Genomic DNA, 20196 nt, shown 5'->3' with positions numbered 1-20196 from the left:
TTCTCTCCGCTACCGTACGGCAAGTCTGGAACCAACTGGACCTTGAACATCTTCTACCCCTAAGCCATAACAATGCTAAATTGTTAGATAAATAGATAAAAGTTGTACTATGCAAACATTTCTCCATGGTTTTCTGGTTCAGTTTGTGACAGAACAAGCATGTATATTGTAGAGAATCATTGTACCATCTAAACCGCTGTGAAATATATTTTCCATAACCCAAAATATTGTTTTTTTCAGCTGTTTGAAGCTCGTGTACGTACAAAACCAAAAGTAAGAGATACAAAAATTCAACTTAAAGAAAGGAAGCACATAATACAGATCTACCGCTTCTTAGAGTTGCTTTCAATTCGGATGACAGATCTACAGATCTATAACCCCCCCCAAGGTCAAAACTTTGTAGCGACACATTTTGCAGTAATTATTCTTGTGGTAAGTCTCTATAAGTTTGCACATCTAGCCACTTGGATTTTTGCCCATTCTTCAAGGCAAAATTGCCTCAGCTCCTTCAAGTTTGCTGTACACCAGCGGAACCCATCTATCTTTAAGTCACACCACAGATTCTCAATTGGATTGAAGTCTGGGTTTTGACTAGGCCATTCCAAGACATTTAAATGTTTCCCCTCGAGTGTTGCTTTAGCAGTATGCTTAGGGTCATTGTCCTGCTGGAAGGTGAACCTCTATCCCAGTCTCAAATCTCTGGAAGACTGAAACAAATTTCCCTCAAGAATTTCCCTGTATTTAGCGCCATCCATCATTCCTTCAATTCTGACCAGATTCCCAGTCCCTCCTGATGAAAAACATCCCAAGAGACCAGAGCACCTTCTTCCATATGTTTCGGGAGTCTCCCACATGCCTTTTGCTGAACACCAAACGTGTTTGTTTATTTTTGTCTGGCCACTTCCGTAAAGCCCAGCTCAGTGGACTGTGCAGCTTAAAGTAGTCCTATGAACAGATACTCCAATCGCCGATGTGGAGCTTTGCAGCTCCTTCAGGGTTATCTTTGGTATCTTAATTTCCTCTCTGATTAATGCCCTCCTTGCCTGGTCCATGCCCTCCATGCCTGGTCCATGAGTTTTGCCCTCTCTTGGCAGGTTTGTTGTGGTCCCATATTCTTTCCATTTTTTAATAATGGATTTAATGGTGCTCTGTGGAATGTTCAAAGTTTCTGATATTTTTTTATAACCCTGATCTGTACTTCTCCACATCTTTGTCCCTGACCTGTTTGGAGAGCTCCTTGGTCTCCTTGGTACCACTTGCTTGGTGGTGCCCCTTGCTTAGTGGTGTTGCAGACTCTGGGGCCTTTCAGAACATGCGTATATATACTGAGATCATGTGACAGATCATGTGACACTTAGATTGCATACAGGAGAACTTGATTTAACTAATTATGTGACTTCTGAAGGTAATTGGTTGCACCAGACACCCCCCCCCCCCTCTTTGCATTATTTGAGATTTCTGCTCTTCACTCCGTTGTCAGTTTAGCCTATATTTCACTTATCTTGGTAGCAGAAAGCATTTTTATTTGTGTCCTTCAAGGCAGCTGTTAATGATCACATTAGGCTGCGATTCATTTTATTATTTGATGGTGGTTTGATCGCGGGGTGGCACTCGTAATGTCTGCAGTTTTCGGTTTGGTGTATTAGTCTATAAATAAATATTTTTGCCAAAATTAATCTCTCCCATGTCTTATTCTATGCTGACGTGAAGTTTGTTCTATAGAAATTATTTGACACTGATGTGTGCTACAGAGAGTATTTGATTCTAGCCACAAAATTGGTGATTTAGGCAAGGCCATTGTTTTGGCACAACACCTGTTGCATGTTGTGTTTGTCAGTTAGCCCAGGGCATTGGAATACACATGTGAATCCTTAGCCCAGAGCTTAGCATAGACTTAACAAATGCTTGTGTGAACACAAGATAAGCTAGCCCATGGCCAGTCTTCCCTGTGGCTAAGAACAACGCTGTGTGAAAAGGCCTTTTATTGTTTCACATCTGAGACATTGATATTGTGTGGTGTATTGCAAGCTGGTCTCAACAAAGTAATCAGTATAGGCTGACTCCCACAGGGCTCTGGTCAAAAGTAGTGTATAACTGTGCAGAGCCGTGGCTGAGTGGGTTGCATCCCAAATCTATCCTCTGGAGACCAGCATTCAGTCCCTGCATCTACTTTATACACTGTTTCTCCATCCTGCCTGGATATTTGTTAAAATACCTTTCATTTAAATTTAAAAATGTAAACGTAGTGCACTAGAGAGAATATGGTGACATTTGTGATGCAACCCTAGAGTCTTTAACATCATAATGCTTGTCATTGTAATTAGGCTAATATTGTAGCAACAATGCTACTGCTATGTATGTCACTAACACAATCAGAGTGCAGACTTGAGGTATCATCTAACAATGATTTTCATACTAATGCAACCGTAGATACTTATTTCCTCAACATTTGTGAACCTTGTAAAAAGCAATCAATGATAGTCCATCTCCCACTCCCTCTCATGGTACACAGACAGATGTACTGGTACTTCTACTAAAAAGCTGCCCAAGGCTATTGCCACCCACAGCTGTTGTGATACTGTCATGGCGATGTGTCGATCAAAGGCCTTCAGAGACTTGGCAGCATCTTTCTCCCTCTATTTAATTGGAATGTGTGTGTGTGTGTGTGTGTGTGTGTGTGTGTGTGTGTGTGTGTGTGTGTGTGTGTGTGTGTGTGTGTGTGTGTGTGTGTGTGTGTGTGTGTGTGTGTGTGTGTGTGTGTGTGTGTGTGTGTGTGTGTGTGTGTGTGTGTGTGTGTGTGTGTGTGTGTGTGTGTGTGTGTGTGTGTGTGTGTGTGTGTGTGTGTGTGTGTGTGTGTGTCCTTGAGGTTGTTGCACGGGCTGGTGTCCTTGAGTACAACCAGGAGGACGGACAATTTCTGGATTTGTCCTTGTGTAATTTTATTGTTTCTTCTTTTAAATGGCTTAAGGAATATTTATTGGAATATGGTTTGATGCTGTCTGTCTGTCTGTCTGTCTGTCTGTCTGTCTGTCTGTCTGTCTGTCTGTCTGTCTGTCTGTCTGTCTGTCTGTCTGTCTGTCTGTCTGTCTGTCTGTCTGTCTGTCTGTCTGTCTGTCTGTCTGTCTGTCTGTCTGTCTGTCTGTCTGTCTGTCTGTCTGTCTGTCTGTTTGCACACTTGTATATTACCATTCTATTATTATTATTATATTATTATTATTCTCAGCATCTGTGAATGGAAGCATGGCTCCCCAGTTTACTTCAACAGCTGCCACTGTTGAGGCATTACACAAGCAGGGAAGTGGGAGGCAGGCAGGCAGGCAGGCAGGCAGGCAGGCAGGCAGGCAGGCAGGCAGGCAGGCAGGCAGGCAGGCAGGCAGGCAGGCAGGCAGGCAGGCAGTGGCGATGTGGGGGAAGCTGCTATAGCTGCCTAACAATAAACTCACACCTCCTCAATCTATAATCAGGAACAGGCTCGAGGCATCTGCTCCAGAACAAGATTTCGCTTTAGTCGAAAGACACTTAGTCATATGGTGTTTTTCGGATAATATACAATGTGTCTGCAAGTATCACAGTTTGGTGTTGAAATACAAGGCTGTTTGTGCAAATATGCGCCATTAAATGAATGGACTTGACTTTTCTTCTATTTTATTATTCTATGAATATATAAGATAGAAATAAGATAGAAAAATATATGGATGATGTTTTGTAAAACACATAGAGAAGTAGTAACACTGTTGCATTGCAATAACGTTTTCTGGTTCTGATTCTTAGGTCTGGTCAGTGTGATGCTGAACATATGATAACGGATGATACTTATTACGGTATGTGTAGCCCATCAATCATAGAGATTTTAGATTTTGAAATTGCAGTGCAACCTTAAAAGCCGCAATTATTGTATCGCGATCCAAGTGCTCATTACGCATAATGACACTTTGGGGAAATAAACTAAACACCTGTAGGCGATTAGATTTCCAACTTTGCAATGAATCTGCAAATTAGATCATTCACAAATGTTCACATTTAAGATCGAATGGCCCGCCTGGGAGAGTGTCAAGAGTCATTCGTATCATTTAGGAAAAGTACGCACAGTTTCGATCCATTTTGCCCCAAATGATTGAATGTCTTTCTTGTGTTAATGACGAAAGTAGGCTAGCTAGAACATGCCTTCAAGGTCGTGGCTCATATAAAGTAGGTTAGATGCAGTTTGGGGGAAACGTATGCTGCAAAGGTACAGACACTTTCGTGCTCATAATAATTGCTCTGCACGGTGGGGAATCCTGCGAAAGTCGAGAAGTACGGCAATTGGTTCGCTATATACAGCATCTCTCTATATTCTGCCGGAAAATCTGTTGTGAAGGTGAAGAGAGGCATCTGGCGCGTGGGAAGCATCGATTTATAACTTCTGATCACGAACCGGTTCACGGAAAAACGGGTGCCTGACTGCCCGTATAACCGTAATGAACAGCTCCAACTCAAAACTCACGTTCAACTTTTGCCATGGGAACGTAGCCAAGTCAAACGGAGGACAGCGCATCCTTCTCCGAATATAAATATCACTGATGGGGCGATTTCAAGCCAACGACTTGTGACTTACGTTGATAGACCTGGAAAACAACTGTTGAGGAGAAGCCGAGTATGAGGATGTATTTTCCTAACGTGGACTACAGGCACCTTGGTATAGTTTGCTTGCATCATAGACATATGTTGCAGTGCGCAAGAGGAGAGAGGAAGGTTATTTCGGGGTGCTGGTGCATTTGATGCCCAAGTGCCTCTATAGGAACCACCTGTAACTTTTACAAAATGGATAACTGTCGTTTTTATCGATGTGAAACAAACGTTTTAGAAGAGCATGATAACTTTTTAGGGGGCTAATAATAAGTTGGAATTTAGCCTAAAATATGAATTAATTTCGATATTAAACGTTTGCATCATTTATGTCAATCTAGAGAAAATAAATCTAGCTTATCGAAAGAGAGCTACTAAGTTTATTTTATACAAGATTTTTCCCTCCCTGGGTTGAAGAAATCTCGTTGGCTCATATGGGACTGAGGCACTCGCGTTGCCTGCTCCTACGGAGAAAAATGGCGGAGCCGGACAATTCTGAGGTATGTCAGTTCGCTGGTAAATGATCCAAGGAGTGACATATGCTGGTCAAAATCTTTCGTTATATTGCTATAATCGATAATAATCAATTACTGATCGTTCTGTTTATTAATGTTTTAGTGTCTTTGTCAGTTTTAAAGTAATCGATATTGTATCGAATACTGGTGTCTGTAAAAAGCAATGCAGACACATGCAACGTTTAGTTGTTTTTGTAAATTGTTATGGCATATATCCCGTTAAAATATTACATTTGCAAAGAAATGCAATGCAGAAATGATCTGTAGTGGTTAGCGTGTGCGCTGTCCTTGGTGCTGATTTCACTATCCATTCTGCACAATCTGTCGCATGGACTCCTGCTGCTCTGAAAACGGGTAGATGCGTACATAACATTATGTAATCTAGCCTACCAAGTGACCTCTAATGCATTCTAAGTGTTTCACTGTATTTACAAATAGCACATTTAACAATGTAATGCTATAACAAATGGTTTTGAATCAAAGTGCACTGTATTGAAAGCGATGTGTTACTGCAAACAGATCCAGTCCTGTTGCTCTCCTCTGATAATGTTCAAGTGCCCTCTCTTCAAATACACCTACACTCACTTTTGTCTGTCCCTAATTCTCAATCCCTCCCTCCCTCCCTCCCTCCCTCCCTCCCTCCCTCCCTCCCTCCCTCCCTCCCTCCCTCCCTCCCTCCCTCCCTCCCTCCCTCCCTCCCTCCCTCCCTCCCTCCCTCCCTTTTCATCTCTCACTCTCCCATCTCTCTTTCCTCCCCACATTGTCCATCTTTATTTCTGTCTCTTCATTTGCTCTATCCCTACCCTCCTCTCTATCTTCATATTCCCTATTTCTCTCTGCCTCACCCCCTCCTCTCTCTTAGCGGCAGTGTACCATCACTACGCCCCAGTCGCAGTCCTTTCAGCCTGCCTCCTTGCCCAAACCTGTGCCAACTGTCCACCATGTGCCACACCCTCCACATACGCCCCATGTAGCGGCCCTTCCCACCTGCCCCGGGCGCGGCAAGATTGCAAAGCTGCTCAACCCGGAGGAAATGACATCACAGGACTACTACTTTGACTCCTACGCCCACTTTGGCATTCATGAGGTAGGTAGGGGATTCATACATGAAGTGGGTAGATGGGTAGGAGACTCATCCATCAGATAGGTAGGTAGGGGACTCATACATGAGGTAGGTAGGAGACTCACCCATGAGGTAGGTAGGTAGGTAGGTAGGTAGGTAGGTAGGTAGGTAGGTAGGAGACTCATCCATCAGATAGGTAGGTAGGTAGGATACTCATCCATGAGGTAGGTAGGAGACTCATCCATGAGGTAGGTAGGTAGGATACTCATCCATGAGGTAGGTAGGTAGGATACTCATCCATGAGGTAGGTAGGTAGGATACTCATCCATGAGGTAGGTAGGTAGGATACTCACCCATGAGGTAGGTAGGTAGGTAGGATACTCATCCATGAGGTAGGTAGGATACTCATCCATGAGGTAGGTTGGTAGGTAGGATACTCATCCATGAGGTAGGTAGGTAGGTAGGATACTCATCCATGAGGTAGGTAGGTAGGTAGGATACTCATCCATGAGGTAGGTAGGTAGGTAGGTAGGATACTCATCCATGAGGTAGGTAGGTAGGATACTCATTCATGAGGTAGGTAGGTTACTCATCTATGAGGTAGGTAGGTAGGATACTCATCCATGAGGTAGGTAGGTAGGTAGGATACTCATCCATGAGGTAGGTAGGTAGGATATTCATTCATGAGGTAGGTAGGTAGGCTACTCATCCATGAGGTAGGTAGGTAGGATGCTCATCCATGAGATATGTAGGTAGGATACACATCAAATCAAATTTATTTATATAGCCCTCCGTACATCAGCTGATATCTCAAAGTGCTGTACAGAAACCCAGCCTAAAACCCCAAACAGCAAACAATGCAGGTGTAAAAACACGGTGGCTAGGAAAAACTCCCTAGAAAGGCCAAAACCTAGGTAGGTAGGTAGGATACTCATCCATGAGGTAGGTAGGTAGGATACTCATCCATGAGGTAGGTAGGTAGGTAGGATACTCATCCATGAGGTAGGTAGGTAGGTAGGTAGGTAGGTAGGTAGGTAGGTAGGTAGGATACTCATCCATGAGGTAGGTAGGTAGGTAGGATACTCATCCATGAGGTAGGTAGGTAGGTAGGTAGGTAGGTAGGTAGGTAGGTATGATACTCATCCATGAGGTAGGTAGGTAGGATACTCATCCATGAGGTAGGTAGGTAGGTAGGTAGGTAGGTAGGTAGGTAGGTAGGATACTCATCCATGAGGTAGGTAGGTAGGATACTCATCCATGAGGTAGGTAGGTAGGTAGGTAGGTAGGTAGGTAGGATACTCATCCATGAGGTAGGTAGGTAGGATACTCATCCATGAGGTAGGTAGGTAGGTAGGTAGGTAGGTAGGATACTCATCCATGAGGTAGGTAGGTAGGATACTCATCCATGAGGTAGGTAGGTAGGATACTCATCCATGAGGTAGGTAGGTAGGTAGGTAGGTAGGTAGGTATGATACTCATCCATGAGGTAGGTAGGTAGGTAGGTAGGTAGGTAGGTAGGTAGGTAGGTAGGATACTCATCCATGAGGTAGGTAGGTAGGTAGGTAGGTAGGATACTCATCCATGAGGTAGGTAGGTAGGATACTCATCCATGAGGTAGGTAGGTAGGTAGGTAGGTAGGTAGGATACTCATCCATGAGGTAGGTAGGTAGAATACTCATCCATGAGGTAGGTAGGTAGGTAGGTAGGATACTCATCCATGAGGTAGGTAGGTAGGATACTCATCCATGAGGTAGGTAGGTAGGTAGGTAGGATACTCATCCATGAGGTAGGTAGGTAGGATACTCATCCATGAGGTAGGTAGGTAGGATACTCATCCATGAGGTAGGTAGGTAGGTAGGTAGGTAGGATACTCATCCATGAGGTAGGTAGGTAGGATACTCATCCATGAGATAGGTAGGTAGGATACTCATCCATGAGGTAGGTAGGTAGGATACTCATCCATGAGGTAGGTAGGTAGGATACTCATCCATGAGGTAGGTAGGTAGGATACTCATCCATGAGGTAGGTAGGTAGGATACTCATCCATGAGGTAGGTAGGTAGGATACTCATCCATGAGGTAGGTAGGTAGGATACTCATCCATGAGGTAGGTAGGTAGGATACTCATCCATGAGGTAGGTAGGTAGGATGCTCATCCATGAGGTAGGTAGGTAGGATACTCATCCATGAGGTAGGTAGGTAGGATACTCATCCATGAGGTAGGTAGGTAGGATACTCATCCATGAGGTAGGTAGGTAGGATACTCATCCATGAGGTAGGTAGGTAGGATACTCATCCATGAGGTAGGTAGGTAGGATACTCATCCATGAGGTAGGTAGGTAGGTAGGATACTCATCCATGAGGTAGGTAGGTAGGATACTCATCCATGAGGTAGGTAGGTAGGATACTCATCCATGAGGTAGGTAGGATACTCATCCATGAGGTAGATAGGTAGGATACTCATCCATGAGGTAGGTAGGTAGGATACTCATCCATGAGGTAGGTAGGTAGGATACTCATCCATGAGGTAGGTAGGTAGGTAGGATACTCATCCATGAGGTAGGTAGGTAGGATACTCATCCATGAGGTAGGTAGGTAGGTAGGTAGGTAGGATACTCATCCATGAGGTAGGTAGGTAGGATACTCATCCATGAGGTAGGTAGGTAGGTAGGTAGGTAGGTAGGTAGGTAGGTAGGTAGGATACTCATCCATGAGGTAGGTAGGTAGGATACTCATCCATGAGGTAGGTAGGTAGGATACTCATCCATGAGGTAGGTAGGTAGGTAGGTAGGTAGGTAGGATACTCATCCATGAGGTAGGTAGGTAGGATACTCATCCATGAGGTAGGTAGGTAGGATAGAGGTAGGTAGGTAGGATACTCATCCATGAGGTAGGTACTCATCCATGAGGTAGGTATAGGTATGATACTCATCCATGAGGTAGGTAGGTAGGATACTCATCCATGAGGTAGGTAGGTAGGATACTCATCCATGAGGTAGGTAGGTAGGATACTCATCCATGAGGTAGGTAGGTAGGATACTCATCCATGAGGTAGGTAGGTAGGATACTCATCCATGAGGTAGGTAGGTAGAGGTAGGTAGGTAGGATACTCATCCATGAGGTAGGTAGGATACTCATCCATGAGGTAGGTAGGTAGGATACTCATCCATGAGGTAGGTAGGATACTCATCCATGAGGTAGTAGGATACTCATCCATGAGGTAGGTAGGTAGGATACTCATCCATGAGGTAGGTAGGTAGGATACTCATCCATGAGGTAGGTAGGTAGGTAGGATACTCATCCATGAGGTAGGTAGGTACTCATCCATGAGGTAGGTAGGTAGGATACTCATCCATGAGGTAGGTAGGTAGGATACTCATCCATGAGGTAGGTAGGTAGGGATACTCATCCATGAGGTAGGTAGGTAGGATACTCATCCATGAGGTAGGTAGGTAGGATACTCATCCATGAGGTAGGTAGGTAGGATACTCATCCATGAGGTAGGTAGGTAGGATACTCATCCATGAGGTAGGTAGGATACTCATCCATGAGGTAGGTAGGTAGGTAGGATACTCATCCATGAGGTAGGTAGGTAGGTAGGATACTCATCCATGAGGTAGGTAGGTAGGATACTCATCCATGAGGTAGGTAGGATACTCATCCATGAGTAGGTAGGTAGAGGTAGGTAGGTAGGATACTCATCCATGAGGTAGGTAGGTAGGTAGGATACTCATCCATGAGGTAGGTAGGTAGGATACTCATCCATGAGGTAGGTAGGTAGGTAGGATACTCATCCATGAGGTAGGTAGGTAGGTAGGATACTCATCCATGAGGTAGGTAGGTAGGATACTCATCCATGAGGTAGGTAGGTAGGATACTCATCCATGAGGTAGGTAGGTAGGATACTCATCCATGAGGTAGGTAGGTAGGATACTCATCCATGAGGTAGGTAGGTAGGATACTCATCCATGAGGTAGGTAGGTAGGTAGGGTAGGAGGTACTCATCCATGAGGTAGGTAGGTAGGTAGGATACTCATCCATGAGGTAGGTAGGTAGGTAGGATACTCATCCATGAGGTAGGTAGGTAGGATAGGTAGGATACTCATCCATGAGGTAGGTAGGTAGGTAGGATACTCATCCATGAGGTAGGTAGGTAGGATACTCATCCATGAGGTAGGTAGGTAGGATACTCATCCATGAGGTAGATAGATAGGATACTCATCCATGAGGTAGGTAGGTAGGATACTCATCCATGAGGTAGATAGGTAGGATACTCATCCATGAGGTAGGTAGGTAGGTAGGTAGGTAGGTAGGATACTCATCCATGAGGTAGGTAGGTAGGTAGGTAGGTAGGTAGGATACTCATCCATGAGGTAGGTAGGTAGGTAGGATACTCATCCATGAGGTAGGTAGGTAGGTAGGATACTCATCCATGAGGTAGGTAGGTAGGTAGGATACTCATCCATGAGGTAGGTAGGTAGGTAGGTAGGATACTCATCCATGAGGTAGGTAGGTAGGTAGGTAGGATACTCATCCATGAGGTAGGTAGGTAGGTAGGATACTCATCCATGAGGTAGGTAGGTAGGTAGGATACTCATCAATGAAGTAGGTAGGTAGGATACTCATCCATGAGGTAGGTAGGTAGGTAGGATACTCATCCATGAGGTAGGTAGGTAGGTAGTATACTCATCCATGAGGTAGGTAGGTAGGTAGGTAGGTAGGATACTCATCCATGAGGTAGGTAGGTAGGTAGGATACTCATCCATGAGGTAGGTAGGTAGGATACTCATCCATGAGGTAGGTAGGTAGGTAGGTAGGATACTCATCCATGAGGTAGGTAGGTAGGATACTCATCCATGAGGTAGGTAGGTAGGTAGGATACTCATCCATGAGGTAGGTAGGTAGGATACTCATCCATGAGGTAGATAGGTAGGATACTCATCCATGAGGTAGATAGGTAGGATACTCATCCATGAGGTAGGTAGGTAGGATACTCATCCATGAGGTAGATAGGTAGGATACTCATCCATGAGGTAGGTAGGTAGGTAGGTAGGTAGGTAGGTAGGTAGGTAGGATACTCATCCATGAGGTAGGTAGGTAGGTAGGTAGGTAGGTAGGATACTCATCCATGAGGTAGGTAGGTAGGATACTCATCCATGAGGTAGGTAGGTAGGATACTCATCCATGAGGTAGGTAGGTAGGTAGGATACTCATCCATGAGGTAGGTAAGGTAGGTAGGATACTCATCCATGAGGTAGGTAGGTAGGTAGGATACTCATCCATGAGGTAGGTAGGTAGGTAGGATACTCATCCATGAGGTAGGTAGGTAGGATACTCATCCATGAGGTAGGTAGGTAGGTAGGATACTCATCCATGAGGTAGGTAGGTAGGTAGTATACTCATCCATGAGGTAGGTAGGTAGGTAGGTAGGTAGGTAGGTAGGATACTCATCCATGAGGTAGGTAGGTAGGTAGGATACTCATCCATGAGGTAGGTAGGTAGGATACTCATCCATGAGGTAGGTAGGTAGGTAGGTAGGATACTCATCCATGAGGTAGGTAGGATACTCATCCATGAGGTAGGTAGGTAGGTAGGATACTCATCCATGAGGTAGGTAGGTAGGTAGTATACTCATCCATGAGGTAGATAGGTAGGATACTCATCCATGAGGTAGGTAGGTAGTATACTCATCCATGAGGTAGGTAGGTAGGTAGGATACTCATCCATGAGGTAGGTAGGTAGGTAGGATACTCATCCATGAGGTAGGTAGGTAGGATACTCATCCATGAGGTAGGTAGGTAGGTAGGATACTCATCCATGAGGTAGGTAGGTAGGTAGGATACTCATCCATGAGGTAGGTAGGTAGGTAGGATACTCATCCATGAGGTAGGTAGGTAGGATAATCATCCATGAGGTAGGTAGGTAGGTAGGATACTCATCCATGAGGTAGGTAGGTAGGTAGGATACTCATCCATGAGGTAGGTAGGTAGGTAGGATACTCATCCATGAGGTAGGTAGGTAGGTAGGATACTCATCCATGAGGTAGGTAGGTAGGATACTCATCCATGAGGTAGGTAGGTAGGTAGGTAGGATACTCATCCATGAGGTAGGTAGGTAGGATACTCATCCATGAGGTAGGTAGGTAGGTAGGATACTCATCCATGAGGTAGGTAGGTAGGTAGTATACTCATCCATGAGGTAGGTAGGTAGGTAGGTAGGATACTCATCCATGAGGTAGGTAGGTAGGTAGGATACTCATCCATGAGGTAGGTAGGTAGGATACTCATCCATGAGGTAGGTAGGTAGGTAGGTAGGTAGGTAGGTAGGTAGGTAGGTAGGTAGGATACTCATCCATGAGGTAGGTAGGTACGATACTCATCCATGAGGTAGGTAGGTAGGTAGGATACTCATCCATGAGGTAGGTAGGTAGGTAGGTAGTATACTCATCCATGAGGTAGATAGGTAGGATACTCATCCATGAGGTAGGTAGGTAGTATACTCATCCATGAGGTAGGTAGGTAGGTAGGATACTCATCCATGAGGTAGGTAGGTAGGTAGGATACTCATCCATGAGGTAGGTAGGTAGGTAGGATACTCATCCATGAGGTAGGTAGGTAGGTAGGATACTCATCCATGAGGTAGGTAGGTAGGTAGAATACTCATCCATGAGGTAGGTAGGTAGGTAGGATACTCATCCATGAGGTAGGTAGGTAGGATACTCATCCATGAGGTAGGTAGGTAGGTAGGTAGGTAGGTAGGTAGGTAGGTAGGTAGGTAGGTAGGTAGGTAGGTAGGTAGGATACTCATCCATGAGGTAGGTAGGTAGGATACTCATCCATGAGGTAGGTAGGTAGGTAGGATACTCATCCATGAGGTAGGTAGGTAGGTAGTATACTCATCCATGAGGTAGGTAGGTAGGTAGGTAGGTAGGTACGTAGGTAGGTAGGATACTCATCCATGAGGTAGGTAGGTAGGTAGGATACTCATCCATGAGGTAGGTAGGTAGGATACTCATCCATGAGGTAGGTAGGTAGGTAGGTAGGTAGGATACTCATCCATGAGGTAGGTAGGTAGGATACTCATCCATGAGGTAGGTAGGTAGGTAGGATACTCATCCATGAGGTAGGTAGGTAGGTAGTATACTCATCCATGAGGTAGGTAGGTAGGTAGGTAGGTCCATGTAGGTAGGTAGGTAGGTAGGTAGGTGATCCATGTTAGGTAGGTAGGTAGGTAGGATACTCATCCATGAGGTAGGTAGGTAGGTAGGATACTCATCCATGAGGTAGGTAGGTAGGATACTCATCCATGAGGTAGGTAGGTAGGTAGGTAGGTAGGTAGGTAGGTAGGTAGGTAGGTAGGATACTCATCCATGAGGTAGGTAGGTAGGTAGGATACTCATCCATGAGGTAGATAGGTAGGTAGTATACTCATCCATGAGGTAGGTAGGTAGTATACTCATCCATGAGGTAGATAGGTAGGTAGGTAGGTAGGATACTCATCCATGAGGTAGATAGGTAGGTAGGATACTCATCCATGAGGTAGGTAGGTAGGATACTCATCCATGAGGTAGGTAGGTAGGTAGGTAGGTAGGTAGGTAGGTAGGATACTCATCCATGAGGTAGGTAGGTAGGTAGGTAGGATACTCATCCATGAGGTAGGTAGGTAGGTAGGATACTCATCCATGAGGTAGATAGGTAGGTAGGATATTCATCCATGAGGTAGGTAGGTAGTATACTCATCCATGAGGTAGGTAGGTAGTATACTCATCCATGAGGTAGGTAGGTAGGTAGGTAGGATACTCATCCATGAGGTAGGTAGGTAGTATACTCATCCATGAGGTAGGTAGGTAGTATACTCATCCATGAGGTAGGTAGGTAGGATACTCATCCATGAGGTAGGTAGGTAGGTAGGATACTCATCCATGAGGTAGGTAGGTAGGTAGGATACTCATCCATGAGGTAGATAGGTAGGTAGGATACTCATCCATGAGGTAGATATAGTTCCTTCAGAAAGTATTCACAACCTTTTACTTTTTCCAAATTTTGTTGTGTTACAAAGTGGGGTTAAAATGGATTACATTTTAGTTTTTGTTGTCAACAATCCACATACTCTGTAATGTTCATTTAAAAAATAAAATAATAATAATAATAATAATTATACAATTATACAATAATAATTATACAAAATAAAATAAAATACTAATATATCTTGATTAGATACGTATACAACCCCCTAAGTCAGTACATGTTAGAATCACTTTTGTCAGTGATGACAGCTGTGAGTCATTCTGGGCAAGTCTCTAAGAGCTTTGCACACTTGAATTGTACAATATTTGCACATTATTCTTAAAATAATTCTTCAAGCTCTGTCAAATTGGATGTTGATCATTGCTAGACAGCCATTTTCAAGTTTTGCAATAGATTTTCAAGCCGATGTAAGTCAAAACTGTAACTAGGCTACTCAGGAATATTCAATGTCGTCTTGGTAAGCAACTCCAGTGTAGATTTGGCCTTGTGTTTTAGGTTATTGTCCTGCTGAAAGGTGAATTAGTCTCCCATTGTCTGTTGGAAAGCAGACTGAACATGTTTTCCTCTTCTTCCTTGCCAATGACAAGCATACCTATAACATGATGCAGCCACCAACATGCTTAAAAATATGAAGAGTGGTACTTAGTGATGGATTTGCCCCAAACATTACACTTTGTATTCAAAACATAAAGTTAATTTCTTTGACACATTTTTTTGCAGTTTTACTTTAGTGCCTTATTCGAACAGGATTCATGTTTCGGAATATTTTTATTGTGTACAGGTTTCCTCCTTTTCACTCTGTCATTTAGGTTAGTATTGTAGAGTAACAACAATGTTGTTGAGCCATCCTCACTTTTCTCCTGTAACTGTTTTAAAGTCACTATTGGCCTCATGGTGAAATCCCTGAGCATTTTCCTTCCTCTCTGGCAACTGAGTTAGGGAAGGACGCCTGTATCTTTGTAGTGACTGGGTGTATTGATACACCATCCAAAGCATAATTAATAACTTCACCGTGCTCAAAGGTGCCCTTCTTCACCAAACCAATAGGTGCCCTTCTTTGGGAGGCATTGGGAAACATCCCTGGTCTTTGTGGTTCAATCTGTGTTTGAAATTCACTGCTCGACTGAGGGATCTTACAGATAATTGTATGTGTGGGGTTCAGAGATGAGGTAGTCGTTCAAAAATCATCGTGTTAAACACTATTATTGCACACAGAGTCCATGTGTCACGTTCTGACCTTAGTTCCTTTATTTTGTCTTTGTTTTAGTATGGTCACGGTGTGAGTTGGGGTGGGCAGTCTATGTTCCTTTTTCTATCATTTGGGATTTCTGTGTTTGGCCTGGTATGGTTCTCAATCAGTGGCAGCTGTCAATCATTGTCCCTGATTGAGAACCATACTTAGGTAGCCTGGTTTCACTTTTGAGTTTTGGGTGATTCTTTTCTGTTCCGTGATTTATTTCACCGTTCAGGACTGTTTTGTTTATTGTGTTTTGTCGTTTTGTTCGAGTATTCAATTTTCATTAAAAGGCATAATGAATACTTACCACGCTGCACCTTGGTCCTCCTCTCTTTCTCCCAACGACGAACGTTACACCATGCAATTAATATGTACATTATTATGTGACTTGTTAAGCAAATTTGTACTCCTGAACTTAGGCTTTCCATAACAAAGTGGTTGAATACTTATTGCTCAAGACATTTCAACTTTTAATTTGTTATTCATTTGTACAAAATTCTAAACATGTAATTCCACGTTGACATTATACGCTATTGTGCGTGGGCCAGTGACCAAGAAAAGGCTGTAACAGAACAGAATGTGGAAAAAGTCAAGTGATGTGAATATTTTCTGGAGGCACTGTAGTTAGGAGACCGTACAGACGGACTGACTGAACAACTAAGCAGCTGACTAATGGACTGACTGGTTTACATTCTGGTACCTGGCATGTAAAGGAAAGAGGGCGGGGCATTGAAGTGTCAGACTCATAACCCAGATAGTGATCTATTGAAGTGTCAGACTCATACACCAGAGATGATCTATTGAAGTGTCAGACTCATAACCCAGATAGTGATCTATTGAAGTGTCAGACTCATAACGCAAAGATGTTCTATTGAAGTTTCAGACTCATACCCCAGAGGTGATCTATTGAAGTGTCAGACTCATACCCCAGAGATGATCTATTGAAGTGTCAGACTCATACCCCAGAGATGATCTATTGAAGATTCAGACTCATACCACAGATAGTGATCTATTGAAGTGTCAGACTCATACCCCAGAGATGATCTATTGAAGTGTCAGACTCATACCCCAGATAGTGATCTATTGAAGTGTCAGACTCATACCACAGATAGTGATCTATTGAAGTGTCAGACTCATACCCCAGAGATGATCTATTGAAGTGTCAGACTCATACCCCAGAGGTGATCTATTGAAGTGTCAGACTCATAACCCAGATAGTGATCTATTGAAGTGTCAGACTCATACCCCAGAGATGATCTATTGAAGTGTCAGACTCATACCCCAGATAGTGATCTATTGAAGTGTCAGACTCATACCACAGATAGTGATCTATTGAAGTGTCAGACTCATACCCCAGAGATGATCTATTGAAGTGTCAGACTCATACCCCAGAGGTGATCTATTGAAGTGTCAGACTCATACCCCAGAGGTGATCTATTGAAGTGTCAGACTCATAACCCAGATAGTGATCTATTGAAGTGTCAGACTCATACCCCAGAGATGATGTATTGAAGTGTCAGACTCATACCCCTGATAGTGATCTATTGAAGTGTCAGACTCATACCACAGAGATGATCTATTGAAGTGTCAGACCCATACCCCAGAGGTGATCGATTGAAGTGTCAGACTCATACCCCAGAGATGATCTATTGAAGTGTCAGACTCATACCCCAGAGGTGATCTATTGAAGTGTCAGACTCATACCCCAGAGGTGATCTATTGAAGTGTCAGACTCATAACCCAGATAGTGATCTATTGAAGTGTCAGACTCATACCCCAGAGATGATCTATTGAAGTGTCAGACCCATACCCCAGAGGTGATCGATTGAAGTGTCAGACTCATACCCCAGAGGTGATCTATTGAAGTGTCAGACTCATACCACAGATAGTGATCTATTGAAGTGTCAGACTCATACCCCAGATAGTGATCTATTGAAGTGTCAGACTCATACCCCACAGGTGATCTATTGACGTGTCAGACTCATACCCCAGATCGTGATCTATTGAAGTGTCAGGCTCATACCCCAGAGGTGATCTATTGAAGTGTCAGACTCATAACCCAGATAGTGATCTATTGAAGTGTCAGACTCATACCCCAGAGATGATCTATTGAAGTGTCAGACTCATAACCCAGATAGTGATCTATTGAAGTGTCAGACTCATACCCCAGAGATGATCTATTGAAGTGTCAGACTCATACCCCTGATAGTGATCTATTGAAGTGTCAGACTCATACCCCAGAGATGATCTATTGAAGTGTCAGACTCATACCCCTGATAGTGATCTATTGAAGTGTCAGACTCATACCCCAGAGATGATCTATTGAAGTGTCAGACCCATACCCCAGAGGTGATCGATTGAAGTGTCAGACTCATACCCCAGAGGTGATCTATTGAAGTGTCAGACTCATAACCCAGAGATGATCTATTGAAGTGTCAGACTCATACCCCAGAGGTGATCTATTGAAGTGTCAGACTCATAACCCAGATAGTGATCTATTGAAGTGTCAGACTCATACCACAGATAGTGATCTATTGAAGTGTCAGACTCATACCCCAGAGATGATCTATTGAAGTGTCAGACTCATACCCCAGAGATGATCTATTGAAGTGTCAGACTCATACCCCTGATAGTGATCTATTGAAGTGTCAGACTCATACCCCAGATAGTGATCTATTGAAGTGTCAGACTCATACCCCAGATAGTGATCTATTGAAGTGTCAGACTCATACCCCATAGGTGATCTATTGAAGTGTCAGACTCATACCCCAGATAGTGATCTATTGAAGTGTCAGACTCATACCCCAGATAGTGATCTATTGAAGTGTCAGACTCATACCCCAGATGATCTATTGAAGTGTCAGACTCATACCCCAGATAGTGATCTATTGAAGTGTCAGACTCATACCCCAGATAGTGATCTATTGAAGTGTCAGACTCATACCCCAGATAGTGATCTATTGAAGTGTCAGACTCATACCCCAGATAGGTGATCTATTGAAGTGTCAGACTCATACCCCAGATAGTGATCTATTGAAGTGTCAGACTCATACCCCAGATAGTGATCTATTGAAGTGTCAGACTCATACCCCAGATAGTGATCTATTGAAGTGTCAGACTCATACCCCAAATGCTCTAGGTATCCTAAAAGAGAATGGGAACAACCAAAAAAGGTGTTTCTATCGAGGTCCTTATTTAGCATGTGGGTCAGGTTACAGTCTGAATGCCAAGCAGACCCAAGAACAGAACTGCCCCCGATAAAATGTGTGAGTGTGTGTGCAGATAGATGGGTATCAGATAATCCCAGCAGGGTTTCGTTATAGACCTACCTCTATTTAAAGAGCCTGTGCCAGTGATGCGGCCTAAATACTGCCTCTGTCACTATGATCGTTTTCTATGAATAGAAATCCAGAAGCTGTCATTTCTACATGTTTAAGAGGACATGCACTGCGTCCCTAATGGCTCCATATTCACTATGTAGGGCACTTCTTTCAACCAGGACCCATAGGGATCTGGTGGAAAGTAGTACGCTATACAGTATGGTGACATTTGGGACACACACATGTCCTGTACCTCCCACTTCTGAATTGTTCAGTGCAGCATATTCATTACATCCTGTATGAGGACATTTATATACACATTTTCCACACTCTGTTGAATCTCTCTTAGCCTGATATTAACCCAATGAGTCCCACCGTATTGCCAGGGCGTTTTGGACATCTCAGCCCTTTTTAACTTGGTGTGTTTGGGTTACAGACTTCTGGGTTGTACCCATAGACACAATTTGTCTGTGTGATTAATGGGGGCTGCACTACAGCGGCGTTTTTGAGACAAGGGTGGATTCCGAAGGTGTCTGGGGACGGGGCTTTAATACAAAAATGTCTGTCAAGTCCGAATGGTTTGAGCTGCAAACTATTAAAGCTGTCTATGAAAAACTACTTTGCTCTATGAAGCACACAAGCCACACAAGAGCGATTAGAAGGTAAGGGGTTCTTCTACATAGAAGATGATAGGAAATCCCAGGACATACTGTCTGTAATACTATAATAAGCTCACATAGTTGCTGTCACAAAGTCCAAACAGTTGTTACTGACTAGGTAGATATACATGTTTTCACAGACCTTAGTTTTTAAATGGACATTTGTCAATAAAACCCATGAATGCAACTGTTTAAGTCAAATGACGTTTTGTGTTCTGCTTGTAGCCCTGGTTGTCCTGAAAATAAAATGGTAAAACACTTCATTGTGAGGCTGAATATGAGGGCTGGACATGCAGATAACTGAAAGTCAGATGAATGAAAAGCCCATCTCTGCTGGGATCTCGGGACTGATAGGGTTAAGTCTTTCTGAGCTTGACGTCCTCTCTGTATCATGTTTTTTCTGACCCCATGACCTGACCAAGTAAAACTCCTGGACAAAGTCATTGTCACGGAGTTACAAAGTCTTGCACATTCTGGAAATCCTAAGTCAAATATTCACTTAGTCTCCCATTGACACCAATGCATGACTAAAGCCTGGATATTCCGCGATACTTCTGCGATAAGGTTTGAATCCATGTCCTAAGTGAAAATTCGACTTAAGTTAGGATTCAGCTCTCTGTGAGATTCCCAATCCCATCAACATTCCCATCTTGTTCCCTGTTGGACAGGAGATGCTGAAGGATGAAGTACGGACCCTGACCTATAGGAATGCCATGTACCACAACAAGCACATGTTCAAGGACAAGATAGTTCTGGACGTGGGCAGTGGGA

At 43.6% G+C, this 20196-nt stretch overlaps 1 protein-coding gene across 1 annotated transcript in view; it reads left to right on the top strand.

Annotated features, from left to right (window-relative positions):
- The first annotated feature begins 4922 nt into the window (after positions 1 to 4922).
- The window catches only part of LOC124023287 (protein arginine N-methyltransferase 8-B-like), a 30063-nt gene continuing 14789 nt past the window's right edge, over positions 4923 to 20196 (top strand). Inside the window, 3 exon segments of the mRNA XM_046337792.1 lie at positions 4923 to 5150; positions 5983 to 6207; positions 20094 to 20196. The exon segment at positions 20094 to 20196 is cut by the window's right edge and continues 53 nt beyond it. Coding sequence (XP_046193748.1) covers positions 5040 to 5150; positions 5983 to 6207; positions 20094 to 20196 — 439 coding nt within the window. The 5' untranslated portion in view covers positions 4923 to 5039.

This window comes from Oncorhynchus gorbuscha, unplaced genomic scaffold (assembly GCF_021184085.1).
Source record: "Oncorhynchus gorbuscha isolate QuinsamMale2020 ecotype Even-year unplaced genomic scaffold, OgorEven_v1.0 Un_scaffold_1569, whole genome shotgun sequence".
Lineage (NCBI taxonomy): Eukaryota > Metazoa > Chordata > Actinopteri > Salmoniformes > Salmonidae > Oncorhynchus > Oncorhynchus gorbuscha.
Note: the sequence above shows the minus strand (reverse complement) of the source record. Positions and strands in the feature narration are given on the sequence as shown.